General features: G+C 35.7%; 1 protein-coding gene and 1 long non-coding RNA gene across 3 annotated transcripts; one reads left to right on the plus strand and one right to left on the minus strand.

Moving 5' to 3' along the window:
- Positions 1–455: 455 nt before the first annotated feature.
- Positions 456–17,543, minus strand: tmem135 (transmembrane protein 135). 2 transcript variants are annotated; one of them, XM_087269678.1, is made up of 15 exons: positions 17,391–17,543; positions 14,436–14,563; positions 13,658–14,039; positions 12,563–13,596; positions 12,284–12,349; positions 9,024–9,070; positions 8,834–8,875; positions 8,520–8,687; positions 6,987–7,056; positions 6,606–6,773; positions 6,399–6,462; positions 6,250–6,326; positions 4,635–4,733; positions 3,799–3,866; positions 456–1,567 (listed from the first exon to the last, which is right to left on the minus strand). In XM_087269678.1, exons 4-15 carry the CDS (start codon positions 12,572–12,574, stop codon positions 1,435–1,437), a joined length of 1,014 nt encoding a protein of 337 aa, XP_087125804.1. In that variant the 5' UTR covers positions 12,575–13,596; positions 13,658–14,039; positions 14,436–14,563; positions 17,391–17,543; the 3' UTR covers positions 456–1,434.
- LOC147842090 (uncharacterized) lies at positions 14,561–17,583 on the plus strand. Its single transcript, XR_015501156.1, has 3 exons — positions 14,561–15,218; positions 16,087–16,312; positions 16,355–17,583. It is a non-coding gene; the product is annotated as an uncharacterized LOC147842090 (long non-coding RNA).
- The last annotated feature ends 717 nt before the right edge of the window (positions 17,584–18,300 follow it).

Here is an 18,300-nt window from a genome sequence, read left to right on the forward strand (position 1 = left end):
CTAAGATTTAAAAACAACTAATAATAAAAAAGTCTGATTTATTAACAACGTTTAATTGAAACATTTAATTGTAGTTTTTTTGTAGCTCCTCAATAAAACAAAGAAACTAAAGTTTACAATAAATTTGAAATGATGATTTCTGTCAAAGGCATTTGCCCCAACCACCTCCCTATAATTCTCTCTCTCTTAGCACCAACATTGGCCCAAAGGCCCTACTTAGGCAATCTCTGATATCACATACTTTCCCAGAGATAGGTTGCAGCTGGAAGGGCATCCGCTTTGTAAAAAAACATGCTGGATAAGTTGGCGGTTCATTCCGCTGTGGCAACCCCGGATTAAAAAAGGGACTAAGCCGAAAAAAAAATGAATGAATGAATGAATGAATGATATCATATATATATATACAAAAATAAAAACGATCTAATAGATACAAATAAAAGAGTCTTAGAGCATCATTTCATCTGATTTTTTAATATAAAGCTTTTGCTTTTATACAAACATCAAAGACATAAGGCTTTCTTTTGTCTCTTTACATAAATTACATTTCAAATACACAGCAATACTTTAATTATAATGTCAGATTTTAAACTAATCGTTATTGCTAATTAAAAAAAAAACTCTGCTACTGAAAATGAGGATGAAACTCCATTACGATGAGTTCACAGCCTCTTGAAAGAGATCTGCAATAAAAGGTTGCTAATAAATGTTCTGTGCTAATAACTCTCCATAAAAGCCTCTAGTAAATTCCTAACTGTACAAGAAGGAAGAGCACACTAAAGACAGAAGAGACCATACACAACCCTGATGTCAGTAAGATCTGTTTACATGGCTTAACCCGCATATCCTGACTATGGCAGACAATTATCTCTGATTTGATCATTTTTGGTAGGGTTTGAAATGACAGTGACCAAACAAATAAAATAAAATAAAACAGCATAAACCTTCTGTGTAAACAAGCGTCTTTAAACTTAACTGAATACATCAGACTAAAAAAAATAAATGAATTAATTAAAATAAAAAAAGATTAAAAAAAAAACACATTTTATGCTCTCAAAGCTGATTGGTTAGTGATTATAAAAACATAGGTCAGTTTCCAAACCGCTGAGTTAGTGTGAACACATTCCTGCTCCGTCATTCTGCCCTTGAACATCCAATAAGCCAAAATTTATGCTATGAACTTCAATTCATCTTCAGACAATGCTGATATTGTGCGCACATAGAGGTCACATCTTGCCAGCGGTAATTACATTGCAAAATGTTTTCAGATCCACATCAACGTAAACATAAAACTGCCTTCACACTGTGACTTCACATTTAATGATGGTGCAGAAGGAGAGAATGTAAGAGAGAGATTGTGTGCAAGAGCTTTCCATGCCTTTGTCATTGTTGGTCGATGGGAAGACTCAATCTCCCGGATCCACACACGCATGTCCGTCAGCCCAGCTGCACATCCATGTCGACGGGACACAGCACAAATCTGGGGTCCAGTTTAGGTGTGAAGTCACCAAAGGTTTTGGAGGCCTCAGTCCCGAAAACATCAAGCACTTTCCTGTTCATCAGGGCAAACCTGGACAAAACCAAACAATACATTACTTGATGCTTTAAAGAATTCAAATGCATAATTAATTAGATTTCATATTTTTATGAATGATTTAACATTTTTTTAAGATAAAGGAGAAGTTCTTTCTTCAGTGGAACACTACAGAAGATTTTTAGCTGGGACTTTAGTCCTTGTTGATTAATACTATTAAAGTCAATGGCTGTCAGCACACTTACCACAAAATATAAAAAAAAAAGTTCAGGGAATACTTTGAAGCAAATACATTGAACAGATCAGTTGGGTATACAGCAGGGAAAATAAGTATTATACAGGTCATGTTTTACTGGGAATAATATTTCTAAAGAAGCTGTTAACATGGAATTGAACCAGATTTTGTTAAAACCCAAACAATACAAACATAAAAACAAAACAAAACTAAAATCTGAAAAATGAGTTATGTGTGACAATAATGAAATGACACAAGAAGAAAGTACTGAACTACTGAAATGTATTTAATACTTTATATACAAGGCTTTTTTTGGTGGTGGCAGCTTAAAGATGCCTCTCATATGGAGAATGAAGTCACATGCATTGCTCAGACGGGATTTTTTTCACAGACTCCAAGAGAGTTTAAAAAACTTGATGGTTCTGTGGGTCTCGTCTATTAAATCTGCTCCTTATTTTGTATTCTCTATAGGATTCAAGTCAGGTGATTGGCTGAGCCATTCTACAGCTTGATTTTCTTTCTCTTAAAGCATTTGAGCGATTACTTGGCTGTGTTTTAGATCATTGTCTTGCTGAAATGTCCACTCTGGTTTCCTCATCATCATTCTGCTAATGTAGATGTTGGACTGAAGCAGCTAATATTAATTTATAATGATGAAGAGCAAAGGGTTGCTCAATACCTTAGTGAGAGATTTCAGCTGCTGTCTGGGCTTTCACTGCCTTTCTACAGCTCACTTTCTTTGTGCGTTAAATATTTTTTCCCGGTGTCACTTCATTTTATAATACATGGCTTCATCTGTAAACTAATTAGATTTGTTTTTTTTTTTTGCATACATGAATTTATTTGGTTGTTATCAACATTTGGTGAAAATTTCAGGTCAACGGCAAAATGGTGACGTGTTCAATACTTATTTATATTCCTTGCTGCATGCACAGCTAGTGTTTTTCAGCCATTGATAAACTTCCTGTGAAAGATTTATTGGACTATTTTCAACTTCATTAGTTTGCTTTTGATATAATAATAATAATAATAATAAAAATAATAATAATAATAATTCTTTACATTTATATAGCACTTTTCTAGACACTCAAAGCACTTTTCACAATAGGGGGAATCTCGTTATTCATCACCAGTGTGTAGCATCTACCTGGATGACGCAACAGCAGCCATATTGCGCCTGATTGGACACCACACAACAGCTGATTGGTGGAGAGGAGACAGAGTGATGAAGGAGATATGGGAATGGTTAGGAGGCCATGACGGACAGAGGCTAGGGGGCAAATTTAGCCATGATGCCAGGGTTAAACCCCTACTCTTTTTCGAAGAACATCCTGGGATTTTTTTATGATCACAGAGAGTCAGGACATCGGTTTGACGTCTCATTCGAAAGACGGCGCTAGCTTTCCCAACCTAGCTTTCCCATATGGTCTCCCATGAGACCATGACTGGGCGCAGCACTCCTTAGCTTCAGTGGGTGACCATGTTAGAGCTGCAGAGAGCTAGCTGCCGACTTATTGCTTTATAATGTATCGAAATACAATCGGTTTACTAGACTTAAGCATTCATTCAAGTGTTAAACCAGATGAAAGCGTGTAAACGCAAGCTCTGTCAGTAGCAGCAGGTTAGCTCGGAAACTATTTTAAAAACATGGAGCAGAAAAACGGATTTTAAAGCAGTACTTCTTGTCTGAACTGAGACCCATTTTATATTTTATATCAATCAGGCAGTGAAGATCGCAAAAATTTTAAAGAAATCTTAAACGTGGAAAATTTGTAATGGTCAGGTGCGAGTTCACCGGAGGTGACTGGGCTGGCTGACTGAAAATGGCTTCCTAAGACCTCAGTGTATCAACAGGAGTCATTTATTTATTTAGTTTTTTACATTAATTTATTATGCTCATCTATTTTTCTGCTAAACTGCTGGTATCTGCTCTTCAAGAATCATGATTTCAATGGATTTTCATCTTTGGGTGAAAGCTTTAATAATTTAGTCCTATATATACATATATAAACATATTTTTACTAATACGCACCTGCCCTTTGTCAAACGCAGTAGAAACTTCCAGTACGATGGTCTCAGATTTTGCACTTCCATAACAGCCTGTACAGATTCATAATTGGAAATATTGGGGGAAAAAACAAACAAAAAAAACACACACACAGACAAATTAATCACATTGGTGTACAGTTTTCAGAAAGAATGTACAATAAATCGGGGACTAAACTGTAGGAAAATGAATGAAGATTATTTTTCACATTTTTTATTTTTCTTTAAGCTACATGATTGTTTCTGTTCTCTTAAAAAGAATTAATCGATTTCATAGTTCTATGAAACCCCTCCCTTGGACATACGCTTGATTGGTCAGCTTGCCATCTGTGGTTTGATTGGCTAACCAGTGCACATTGAAGGAAACTTCATGCTCATATGCAGGATTATGCACAGTTTAAGGATTGTAATTTAAAAACACAAACAGCAGCTTATTGTAATCCCTATCAGCAACTTGTTGTAAGCCTTAAAAAATAAATTCTGAGAAATAACTTTGCAGATGTTGTTTGTTCAAACAGCAACATTACACACAAACTAAAGGTTTACAAAAAACAAGATTGGCTTTAATTTTGCATTACTTGGTTTATAATTTAAAACCTTCCAAATAAGTTTAGTTTTTCTATAAAAAGTGCCGTCTTTCTACAAGTTAAACCTCACCTGCTGTAATTCACATTCACGTCAAGTTTGTGTCATCAATAAGTCACACTGTCATAAACAGCTTCTGCATTTTAATGTGTTTTGTATTTTCTTTTGGTGTAAAAGTGTCCTTGGGTGTTCAGAAGTTGCTTTGAGACAGATTTTTTTTAAACATTTGAAACTTACCGCTTGAAAACAGATGGCAGTGGAGATGGCATAGATTACTGTGTCCGCCTCAGGGAAGTATGGAAACCTGCCTGCCTCGATCCCTTTGAAATACAATGTCTAAAAATACAGTGTACAGACTATTAATACAATATAGAGACAAGTACATATGCATAATAAACACAACACAATAACTTAGAACAAGCAGTAACAATAATCAAAACATCACTGAATTAAAAAAACAAAGGATTGTGGGAGTTTTTGATATTTACAGGAATATAATTCCATAATTACAGTGTTGTTAATAAATCATCTATTCACCCATTAAATGACTGTATAAAAATATGACTTGTTTGTTTTTGCATGCATTTAGAAATTATATTTAATACATATGAATTTTATAGTAAAAGTCATTTGTATCTACACATTATTTTAAGTCATATTATTTAGTATGTTTTTGTTTGTTTGTTTTTACATCAAATAATAATTTATTTCACTTGAATGCCTAAAACCGTAGCTTCAGCGATGATTAAAAATTTAACACGGTTCTAAAAATGTTTTTTAAACCTTTTTTTATCATTTGCTTCTTTTTTTGTCCATAAAAGAAATCAACCAATGTCTTGCTATGCTTTCAAAGCAATCCAATAACTGAGCAGGCAAAAAAATAAATAAATTACTATAAAGTGACTAAAAAAACAGTCTGCACTCTCAAAAACCAAGATACAAGTCATTTAGTGACTTATTGTTAATGCAAAGCTAACAATAGGTGCGTTTGACTTCAAGCAGTGCTACGCAGAATAATTGAAATCAAAGTCTTAAAGCGGTGTATGCCAACTAGAAATTTTGTCCTTTTGTTATAGGTTACTATATTAATTTAACTAATAATTCCCTTATTGCTGAGAATTAAGTATAGTTTGAAAAGATTATTCTGTTTATTATGTTGTTGTTGCTGTACTAAATAAATAAATGTGATTTGGGTCGAAGTGTCCGACCCAATGGCTCAGTTATCAACTTCACCCCCACTCGCGCTCAGAGAATCTCGTTGATTGCCAGCTGCAGCCATGCTTTATGTCGAACCCACCTAGTGTTAGAACTAGGAGCTGTCTTAATTTAAGGAGTCACATGATGATTAAGTAGATCAAATTATCAAACCAGACCAAGCTAAGAACAATAAATAAATGAACAGATAAAAAAATGAATAAATAACTAGAAAATAAAGTCTTTAAAAAAATATTTAGAGTCCGTATACAGTGTGTTTGATGATTGGTCGACCAATCAGCGAACCAATTTTAAAGCCTTTAATTTAATTTGGTTTTACTGCATTTTCATATTGTGTGTAAGAACAAAATGTGACGAAAACAACAACAAAAAAAGTTTCTTAATCGGAAGCTTCAAATTTGGCATATCTAACCATTCATTAATTTTTCCGTTTTAAAAATAAAAACAAATTATATGTGGGTACACGGACAATTAGCTTTGCTTTTGCGCTACATTTAAGTTGGTGTGTTCTGTAAATGTTGGTCAAAATTTATATTTTATTTTTTCCCTAAATTAATTCACATAATTAATATTTTACATTTGGTCTATTCACACTTCTTGCATTCCTGAAATAACTACAGAGCAAGACGATCCTTACCTCCACTAGTTTGGAGAAAAGGTACATGGAGATGGTGGTGCTCTTATAGAAGAACATTGACGTTCCAGCCAGAAAACCTGAAAAGATAAACAGGTGAGATGAGGACCTCTAATAGATGTTAAAATTCATCTGTTCAACTCACAATTTACCTGCTATAAGCGCGTGGAGCTCATCATCCAGGTTGCGCATCCATCTCAGTAAACAGCTAGTGCCCTTTCATAAAAAAGAAATGAGATATCAGAAACTCAACATCTGAAAAAGTCTTAGTGAGAAGGAAACAAACTCCTCGAAAAGCTGCTAGAAACTTGCTGTCTCATAAAAACAACCATCAGCGAATGGTAGTGGCGATGAAGTACCTTGTATATACTGACAAAAGAGCCCAGGAAAGCTCCTAGCTGGAAGTTTTCTTTGTTGTAGAGCAGCCAGAGCAGACGCGAGGGTTTGGTGAAGGCCTGTCTGAACGCTGAGGGAACCTTCAAACAGCACTGAATGAGGTAACCCACGCTGAACATCCGGATGAAACCCTTTCAAAAAACACACAAACAAAACATCTCAGAAGCTGCTCTCCGGAAAACAAATCGCAGCTTCACAATCGGCTGTCACTCGGCAAGCAAAGGGCACAGAGCCTTTCGTTCATATAAAAGCTCCTAATTTAAGTGCTTAGTCACACACAAGTGCTCAGAACAGACAGATGAAAGGATTGAAAGACAGCAGGTTTGGAGGTCTCAGACTCTTACTTTGACACAGTAGGAGAAGCAGTTGTCTTGATGGTGTTTGCAACATCTATGCCTGGGTCCATGCTTGCATCTAAAGGACACACACACACACACACACACATACAATGAACGCAAACACCATGTTTTGGGGCAAGGGAACATTCACACATGATAATGAAGCTGACTGTTGAATAAGGAGGATCTTAAGTGTCTAATGCAGGAAAAAAGTGTTTAAATGTACATAGATTAAAAGTAAAAATGAAGTCCTGCATTACATAATATTTTAAGAAATATGTTACAGTGTGGGGGACACGGTGGCGCAGTGGGTAGCACACTCGCCTCACAGCAAGAAGATTGCAAGTTCAAGCTTTGGCTGGGTCAGTTGGCATTTCTGTGTGGAGTTTGCATGTTCTCTCAATGTTTGCATGGGTTTCCTCCGGGTGCTCCGGTTTAGAGATCTGCGCGGGACTAAATTTTGAATCCTGCTCCCGTCCTCTCCTGTCAGGTTTTAGTCTGAACCCGACCTCTCCCAACATTGTTCAGCATTTGTTGTCCCGCTGCCCGCCCCGCCCTGTTTTCTACCCGCTGCGCCCGTTCCCGGGGCCACCCAGTTATACAGAGTCCAGACAGCCTATAACAAGCTGTCTGTATAAACACACACACACATACACACACATAGACAAACAGCACCAAGTCAGTGACACAGACAGCATCACGCTCTCTTTCATTCACACACACGCAGCACCAAGCTCTCTCTTATTCACACACATACATAGACAGCAACAAACAAGCTAAACGCAGCATCGTTCTCACATTCACACACATACATACGTGTGCTCGCTCGCTTGAGAGTGATATTGTTAGACCGCCTGCTCCCGTTCAAAATACACCAGTTACCAACTGCTGCATTTATTCTGAAATTTAATCGTGGGAATGCAGACCTCTACTCCAGTTTCCCCCTCAATTCCAAACACATGTGGTATAGGTGAATTCAGTAGGCTAAATTGGCCGTAGTGAATGAGCGTATGTGTGTGAATGTGAGAGTGTATGGGTGTTTCTCAGTACTGGGTTGCTGTGTAAAACATATGCTGGAATAGTTGGTGGTTCATTCCGCTGTGGCGACCCCTGATGAAAAGCCAAAGTGAATGGATGATGATGATAATAATAATAATAATAATAATAATAATAATAATAATAATAATAATATCAGAATGTTCCTAATAATTATAGAATTTTTTGGTGTGCATAAAGTTACATCTTCTGTTTAAAATCCCATCGTCTCATACAATGATCGAGATGTCCCTAATAATTAATAAATCTCATACAACTGTCTCATACAATAATTTAAAAGCAAATTTAAAGTTGGCAACACAAAAACTATCCAGATTTATTGAAAAATATTTTTTAATAATAATGTATTTTTATATTTTGGTGTTGTTGGCTGTGTGCTTCTGTTTTACTTTTGGTTGAGCACTCATTTGACATTGATGTGTGTGCTTTTGTGCATTTTTTCTTTGTATTTGAAACATAAGCTAGTTTATCTGCGACACTTACAAAGAGTCTAGGAGTTTACGTGCAAAAGCTCTGATGCAGCTCCCTCTAGAGGCAGGTGTTTGCTCTGGTCTCTCTTCTGCTGGCTGTACGTCTCTTTCTGAACCCTGGCCATACGCGTGTTCAGCTAGGCAAGAGTGTGTCGGGATCTCCTCCTTCCCAACTATAAATCTGCAACAACCAGACACATAATCTCCTTTAACCGTCTGACATGAGTTGTTTTTACTCCATCCCAAGGGGGCTTTAGGATTAACAGCAAATCCTTGGGAATTTACGAAGCACGTTTAGAAGTGCTAGAAACCTTTAAATAAACTTACTTTAAGGCAGAAAAAGCGAAGCCATTCAGTCCGTCTTTACATCTGAAGATAAAAGCAAAAACAAAATGATAAGTTTGATGATTGAAGTCTAACAACTAGCTTTGGTATTTTCTGAAGAATGGGATTGTTTGTGCCATTTCTGTTCTTAATCCAGATCCAGGATTGGAAAGCAATAACCTGACCAACTGACCTGAAGAAAAACATGTAGAGGGACGCAGTCAAGCAGAACAGAAGAACCTGGAGGGAAAAAAAGAGGAAATTATTTGATTACAATACATTTCAGGTTAGGTCATTTTGTGGATCAGGTCATGGTCAGTTGGTAGCAATAATGCTTTTGCAAGCATGTATACTGGTGTTGTTTCACTAGCACTAATTGATCTCAATTCATAATATACAGTACATAGCGGTCTAGATATCATTGAGTAGCAAGATCTTTAAACATTTCAACATTAAACAACTCAACAGGAACAAAACAAGATTGTAAATCTATATTTTCACTCTAGTTTCCAGCATCACACAAATAAAATCATTTTAATATGCAGATTTGATGCTTGTGAAACATTTAATATTGTTATCAACGTTGCGATAACAGGTAGCTCTGTGCTTGTCTTGTGTTGATATTAGATGTGACAAAAATGGCATCTGTAATGCAATATTTAAACGAGTACAAATTAAAGAATATGGTGGGCTCAGATGAAAATGGTCATTGAAAATTCAGGATTCCTTTTTTTAAAGATTTATTTTGGCATTTTTGCCTTTATTTGACGACAGTAGGTTGACAAAAAGTGAAATGGGAGAGAGAGGGGGGTAGGAACTGGAAAGGTCCAAGAGCCGGGATTCAAACTCAGGATGCACCATATGTCATTACACTATCCACTGGGCAATCACACTGGCTGTGTTTTTATTTTTTATTTATTTATTTTTTCATTTTAATCACAAGCTGACACCTGCTGTAAACGGTGTCTTAAACATTTTGAGCTTGTCCACTCTTGACTCTTCCAGAGGTAGTCAAAAAATGTTCAGTCTGACTGCTTTCATAGCGTAAATGCTCATGTGATTGCATCTAAATAGCCACAAAAATAAACATCTACTCACTGTCTACTGATCTAACATGTCATTTTAGCATGTTGTGAGAAACAAAACGATATATATTCACAAAGTTGCAAAGTCTAAAATAGTCAAAATATTACTAGTCATAAATGTTCTTTTAAATACCTTTAAACTAGTGGTTCAGTTTCTGAATGGCTGTATTTAAATTTCTGTCATGTTTCGTCTGGTGCAAACAGCCAAACTACTTATCACTGCATATCTCGTCACGTAGCGTGTTGTTAGGACACGGGGTTACAATGTAACTTGCTCACCTAATTTTTACATTCATATTATTTCTAGAGTTTACCAATTAATAACCTTATGTTGAACTCTGAATCTGCGTCTCATTCCAGAGTCTGCTACTGTCCACCAGAGGTCGCATTTCGGTCACGGATACATGCCTTGAAAGCTTTTCTGAATGAATGAATGAATGACTGAATAAATAAATGAAATATGCGGTTTTCCATCAAGGCAACACGGGGAGCTAAAATATAATTGACTAAACTGGCATAGGGCATGTTGTAAGAACCAAAACATAAACAGGCGTTCCGGCACATACCGCCACTTTTCAGAGCAAAATATCTGACTTCAGCATTGTTTTTCAGATAAACAAGTAAGTTCACTTGGCATGTTTCTTAAATATCTGCAAACATTTGATGGTATTTCATGCTTTAAAAGGATCAAAAAATGACATGCAGCACCTTTAAATCCATGTTGCTTTTGTGCTACGTTACACTCATCTCTCATCAACAATCTCATTTAATTTTAACAGTTTTCAGTCTTACTCTTATTTTTACTACCATGATAATACGTTTTGAATACTTTAGCTCATCCATAAGGATGATTGTGCAGGAATCCCTTAGAACAGGGTTTTTCAAAGTCTAAGACAGTGGGCCTCCCTTTTGACACAACTCATCCATTGGCGCCCCCTCCTCCCAAACACGCACGCACGCACACACGCACACACACACACACACACACACACACACATATATATATATATATATATATATATATATATATATATATATATATATATATATATATATATAAAGACACAGACAGATGTCAGACTGTAAACTCACTTTTATCATCATTTGCATGAAAGTGCAATTATTTACAGAGTAATAACAAGTATTTTAATATAACGTTTTTAAAACAAGGATGATGGTTCAATATGAATAAAACAGATCCAAGAACTGTCCATCCCAGTCAAAACAGTCGAAGTTTAGCGGGTCTCATGCTGTCATTAGCCAAAATATTTTGACAAACCACACATAAAGGTCGTGGTTCATCAGCTGGCCCTGTCCACGTAAATCCTAAACTCAAATACTGATCATCATATCGTCGTCTTTTGGGTTTAAGCCCTGAACTTGAAGGATTTTGTGGCGAGGGGGCGTGGCCGAGAGCCGTGGGAACGGAGTGAGGCCACCGCTTAAGTGGATACACCTGCGGTGCGCACCTGCCTCAGATCCCACGGAAGGAGCACTGGATCATAAAATGAGGAACGAGGGCAGAGGAAGCCGAGAGAGGACCGAACCCGTACATATTTTACTTTTGCTTTCAGTTTGACGGCAGTCTCCGTGAGGAGCTGCCGTCCGTTTGTTCTGGTTTAGACGGCAGCCTCCGTGAGGCGCTGCCGTCACTGTTATTAATAAATCATTTTAAAACTGCGTTGGTTCTCCACCTCCTTCTTCCCGGCGGCCAAAGGGCCGGGAACTTCATTACAGCTTTGAATCAGGGGGTCTCAGAAACCGACCCATTGTATTAGCAGGCATATACCTGTATTGGCGGGCTTGCCAAAAAGAAGCGAATTCACAGCTATGGCCTTCTGGGTAAAAAAGGTTTTCTTATATTTGACGTATTATTTTTTTTTGCTTTGTTTAATTAAAACGTTTAAATATAATAAAAAATACATATAATAATTAAACTTAATAATTATATTTTTATTGTATTATATTTTTTCCCGCGCCTCCCCTGACATGCTCTGGCGCCCCCCAGGGGAGGCGCGCCTCACACTTTGAAAACCCCTGCCTTAGAATGTAAGGAAGACAACTCCCATAATTCATTAAGTCATCAAACTATGTCATTGTTTGTTGTAAATATGCACCCCCTAGTGGTGAAAATGACATATTGTGCCTTTAAGTAGTGCTTGTGTCACTTTATGAGCTCCTGTGAAAGTGAGTGTGATGAAATAAGTGAGAAGAGTTAAACAAAACCGAAATACAACTAGTTAAGAGAGATTTGAACAATGGTTATTATTTGATGGAAATATCATTTGTCTCAGCTGAGCACTTGTGATGATGAAATATGAAAACAGGGCATTGTGAACCACAAACAGTGGCATAAACTCCAACATACCTCTCCATGTTTCATAGGCTTAACAAGACCCCTGGTGACAGCCATCCGAAAAATCGTCTCTGTTGCCTGGAAATGACACAGAGCACTTAAGATCATAATCAGCCGAGGTTTCCTTGAAACAGACAGTTTTGATCACAGCTTTCCAGAAAAAGTAACATAAGTGACAGAAAACAGATGCGACGCTGACTACCGCCAGGAAATGGTCATGCAAGAATGAAAGAGCTGTCAGGAAAACTTAATGCAGCGGAAATGAAATAAAGCAATGCTGAATCGTCTTACCAGGTTAGCCATGTAAATTGTTAAAAGTCCTCTCCTGCGTAAGACAGAAAGGCAAGAACTCTTTATGCATGATCATTTATGTTTCTAAAACATTAAAAACCATCAAAAATAATAACTATAATGTCTTCATATTAGCTTTAATTCTATGAGAATAAAAAGGTGACACATAAATAATGATCACAAACAAACAATGTGATAGGAATCACATTTAACTAGCTGATAATTAACAGACAAAAAAATAATCTTTTATCATGGTGTGCAATATTAGTATTATTTTAATAATTATTTTAATTAATTTAAAGTAAAGAAGTAAAAAATCACTCTTAATAGAAGGTTTTATGGCTTCTTAACCCTTTAACTACCCTACCAAGAAAAAAAAAATGGATTGCATTTCTTAACTCCTACTGTTGCTAGTTAACATACTCAATGCATTTTTAACACACCCCATGATTTCTAAAATATCAATCTCACGATATGTCAGTTTATGGCAAAAGTACTCGAACTTAACACATATACTATGAAAAAATCTGTAAATACAAAGTGTAAGACCAATTAATTTTTTTAAATATTGAAAATAAAACATTTTCTGAATACTAAATGATCTTTATTTTTTTTAAGTTTGCTGTAAAATATTTCAGATTCTCATTTAACACATTTTCCAGTTTTTTTTTTTTTTACAATCAAGTGTAAAGCAACAGGATTATGTTTGTTTGATTTTTTGTAAACCAACAATGCTGTGTGTTTAAACCATTATTTCATTAAATGACTTTAGCAGTCATTATTAAAAACAGTAAAACATGGTTAACCGTTTAGTAGAGCGGCAGTCAAAGACAAAAACACTCTTCTATGAGTAAATGGGATCTATACATTTTTTTAATACCAACATTACATAACATTTGCCAGTAATAGTTCAAGTCCCTTTTTTCTGTCTTGTACAGCAAGAAATATGCATTTCCTCAAAAATGTCCTTAATTCATGCATTTCCTTAAAAATGTCATGCATTTCCTCAAACATATAAAACAAGAAGGTAAAGCCTTAAAATATTAGAATATTTACAGACAGACCATATTTATTTCTAATGCAGTATGCTGTTACTGAACATTACTGAATACCAGCACATGTATTCTACAGGCAATCAGAATCTTTGAAGAGTTTAAGCATTTTCAGCGCATGTTTATAATAAACAATGTTGGTGCAGACATATAGTGTTTAGTTAACATCCTTGGGAGAGATTATAAGCCTGGTTCACACCTAAAAATACATTTCCATATGGAAGGTCAGTGTAAATTTGGTTAAATATAATTAAATAATGAATATTTGCATGACATTTGTAATAAAATGGGCCACAGGTCATTTATGATGATGGGAAAATGTCAGGACTAACCTGCTTTTCCGCTCTATTAGTATAGCAATATATGAGGCCGGCAGTGCCGCCCCAAAGCCAGCTGACCAGGAGTAGAAGCGTCCCAACAGCCTCCTGAATAAAAGATGAACAAGAAAAGAAACAGTGGAAGGAATAGCAGGTCATTATTATTTATATTGGTGAACTACACAACAGGCATGCTTTCAACCGAAGATAATATCGCTGTTGAATATTAAGGTCTTATTTAAATGTGGTCATGAATTATGTGAGTTACATTCCATAGTGTGGACTGGTCATGCAGAATGAGGGTCATAAATCTAAACGATTATCTCGGTTCATATTTTATTTAATGTGTCAAAGGTCTCAACCGTCCTATTTGGATGGATATGTGCGTAGACTTTAAACAGCAGATAGGAACAGGGATTCAAAGGTTGCTTTACAGCTTGACCATACACGTGGGACAGCACATTTTCCACGAACTGTTTTTTAGCAGAATTTGGTTGAGATTACCGCAAAATGCAGAAAAACGCAATGTAGAGGCCTCCATTTGCAGTCAGGAAAGATGTGGACTGCAGGATCTCAGGAAGCAGCCTTTTTTTGTAGTAATCCTTTTTCCTTCTCCTTAAAATGGCTGCAATCTGAAACAGAAAAGTTTGATAGGATGTTATTAATTATATTCTGTTACTTTACTGAGAGCTCCTAATGAATAAATTGTGTACTGTGAGTTTAGTGACACAACAGAGCACAGATGCACCTTGAGCGTAGCATTGGCTAACATATTGGTTTCTGTAGGCAACATGCTGACGCTTAGTGCTTTGTCACCCAAATACCGCTGACCTACAGTCTAGATATAGGATGAGACATTTATTTATTTTTTTATTTTTGGAAAACTGAATTGAATGTCAACTCTGCAATGCTACAGTTCACCATGAACTGGAGTTTTGCAATGTAAGCCAATGATACATTCAGAGTTGACACAGTGATGCTCCCACTGTCAGATCAATAAAGACTGACAGCCACGTCATCACAAGCCAGGAAATAAAAGATAACATTAACTGATAAATAAATGAACTACAGTGAAATACAGCTAACATCCTGAGCTTGTGTGCTATGTTTTGTAAAGCTGTGCATCTTTTGAACAATTTGTATAAAAGCACTAGTAATTTATGCTAGCATATTTAAAGATATCGATCCATAACAAGTCTGCTATAAAAGTAGCTTTTTATCTCAACAGATAAACATTTGATTCACTTTACATGTTCTCTTTAGCTTCCACTATGGAGTCAATCTAGAGCCATATATACTTGCAAAATAAAAATAAAGTTTTGCTGACAAAAAAATAAAGTATTGAGCAAAATTAAACATATAAATGCAAATCTCCAAAAATCGCAAAGCAAAAATGTATTTTTGAGAAGAAAAAAAATTATTTTACTAAAAAAACAAATAAAAATCAAGCAGTGCAAAAAAGAAACGAAAATATTTGCAATAAAAAAAAAAAAAAAAAAATATATATATATATATATATATATATATATATATATATATATATATATATATATATATATGTGTGTATTTTTTTTGTGAAACATTTTTTATACCATTGCCTTTACAAATCCTGTACAGTCAATTGCAATGCTCATTTTGATTTGCTTTTTAGTCAACCGTGTGTTCAAGAAGCAGTTTTCACTTTGCACTTCACATTTCTGCACATTTCACTTTGTGGCCCTGACTTGACAAGGTGGCGAAGTCAAGAGAACTTGGGCGTTTACGTCATCATGTGGACACACAGCATCACTGAGGTGGTCTTACAGCGCAGTAGATCTGGGCCTGCCGTAAACGATCAAGTTACCTTGTAAAGTTTGGTTTTGCAAAGGCAATGATATAAAATTTTTTACAAACATGTTATTTTTTTAATTGCTAATATTTTTGTTTTTTACACTACTTGATTTTTATTTGCAATTCTTTATTTTTGTTTGCAAAATGTATTTTTATTTCTTAAAAATTTATTTTGGTTTGTAATTTTTGGAGATTTGCATTTATTGATTGATTGATTGATTGATTGATTGATTGATTGATTGATTGATTGATTGATTGCTTTTGTTTGCAAATATTTTATTTTGCAAGTATATATGGCCCTAAATGGACTCCATGTTCCTCATAGCTAATATTTTTTATGAATCAAACAATGTTCAAAACACACAGTTCTTGGTTTAGTTATTCGCTTGATTTGAGAATTGTTTTGTAAAGATCATTATTTAAAATAAAAAGGAAATCCTGTTCAGTTATTTTATCCTGTGGACTTATTTTAACTTTTATCACTAACAAAAAAAGTTCACAATAAACCATTCTTGCACAAACATATATTTTACACATTTTGTTTTTATAGAGTTTAAATTGATAGATAGATAGATAGATAGATAGATAGATAGATAGATAGATAGATAGATAGATAGATAGATAGATAGATAGATAGATAGATAGATAGATAGATAGATAGATAGATAGATAGATAGATAGATAGATAGATAGATAGATAGATAGATAGATAGATAGATACTGCTCTAAAAATATATTTCCACGAAAAGGCTTGTATGACTTGTCGATTCGATGTATTACTCAATTAAACGACTCTCGAGAAACGATTCTCGATCGAGTCAGTTGTTTCAAGACCGTCGTCCAGACTGACTCGCAAGTACAGATCAATTATAAACTAGACATTAATAAACAGTTTAATTTAGAAGAGGTGCTTCGTGAACACATCGTTCGAGACCGTGTGGTGGGGTTTAAAGATAAAGACCAATCAGGCCGGAGCCGTACCACTGAACTAACCAATGAGAAGAATGGGGTGGCAAATTTTTAAGAGGAGTAAAAAACAGGCTATTCAACTGATTCACTTGAAAGATCCGATTAGTAAGAACGATTCCTTGATACTATTGTTAAGTTTTAATATCTATTTAACATCTAGTTTAAATATAACATCTCAAAATATCTTTGATTGTAAAAAAAAGTAGCCTAACAATGCATGTTAAATCTGCAGTTTCGGTTTATTGAGAATGAATGTAGACAAACCAGAGAGATTACCATCAATGATGTGTGACAATCACATACTTTTAACTCACCACAGTATTTAAAACAATGTGGTAACGCGGAAACAAAAGCGAGTGTGTATAAAGTTCGCACAAGATCCGTAGAGAAGCGTTTGACAGTTTGATCCCTATCATCTAGCAGCAGCTTCCCCTCAGCTCACCTGAGCATGACATTAGTCTAACGAGTCTCTCCTGCACACTTTACCTGCTAGTGAATGTAAAACACGAAAGGTTGAGCCCCGCTTCTGTGTGTTTATATCTAAATAAGTTATCACCAGTCTCAGGCCCTTGTACCTCTAACTGGACTCCAGTTTAGCTGCAGGCTAACTGCGCCCTTGCCTCGGTAAATGCACGGTCAGACCCGAGCTGTTTCACTCACCAGGTAGAGAGGAGCATATATCTTGAAGGAGACCTCCAGAGCTCCGGCTGTCACCTGCAGGGTGGAAGCCGTACATGAAGAACTCCATGTGTGTCCCAACTCATAGCAGCTATGCGGTATGGACTTACTGAGAGCAGCCATGTTTAGCACAGCACCGCGGGAGCGCGCGTCAACTCTATCTCGCGAAAACTCTTCCGAGGGACGCGCGCTCCCGTGCACGGTAGGTAGATGTCAGTGGTTGTTTCAAATGATTAATTTACGTATTATGCAATTATTCATTATATATTTATAATTTTATAGTATCACTTCAAAACTAACTTGAGTGAATTTATTCTCATAATAAATGAGGTAACAAATAACGTTAACGTGTAACATCAGCCGTTGTAGTGTTTTCCACTCGCCCGTACATCTAATTTACTTAATTTTCCATCCATCTACATAAACACGTTTTTATCAATCCCTTATCATATTTTTCTGTATTCTATTTACCCATTAAACGATCTATTTTTTTATTTTCTGTCCATAGTCTGCCAAGGTTTATGTCCTGTCCTCCATTCATTTTGTGAAGCTAGTCATTTATTTTTCTATCAATCTGTCATTAAAAAAATTGAGACATAAGCAAATATATAATGAGACCTCCAAGAAACATTTACGTCACTTGTTTTTTTCTACATTAACAATCTGTCTTTTGGATCTAGAGTGCAGTGCTTCCAAACAACTGCAGAGGGCGATAAGTGCACATCTATAATAACTTGTTCAAAAAATGACTAGGAAAACAAAAAGTAACACTTAAATGTTGTTTTTGTAAATTAAATAGTTGATGAACTGTAAATGTCTTAACTTTTTTTAGAGCATCACAGGGTCAGAATTATACTGTATGCTGTTCTAAACCAAAGATTAGTGAAGTAAA

Source organism: Danio rerio, chromosome 10, assembly GCF_052040795.2.
Source record: "Danio rerio strain M-AB ecotype USA chromosome 10, GRCz13ab, whole genome shotgun sequence".
In the NCBI taxonomy this organism is placed as follows: Eukaryota; Metazoa; Chordata; class Actinopteri; order Cypriniformes; family Danionidae; genus Danio; species Danio rerio.

Coding starts and splice junctions, on each gene's coding strand:
- tmem135 (XM_087269678.1), bottom strand. Junction 9,071..12,283: donor AGCCTATGAAACATGGAGAG/GTATGTTGGAGT, acceptor TTTTCCCTCCAG/GTTCTTCTGTTCTGCTTGAC. Junction 1,568..3,798: donor CTGCGTTTGACAAAGGGCAG/GTGCGTATTAGT, acceptor GGTTTTGTCCAG/GTTTGCCCTGATGAACAGGA.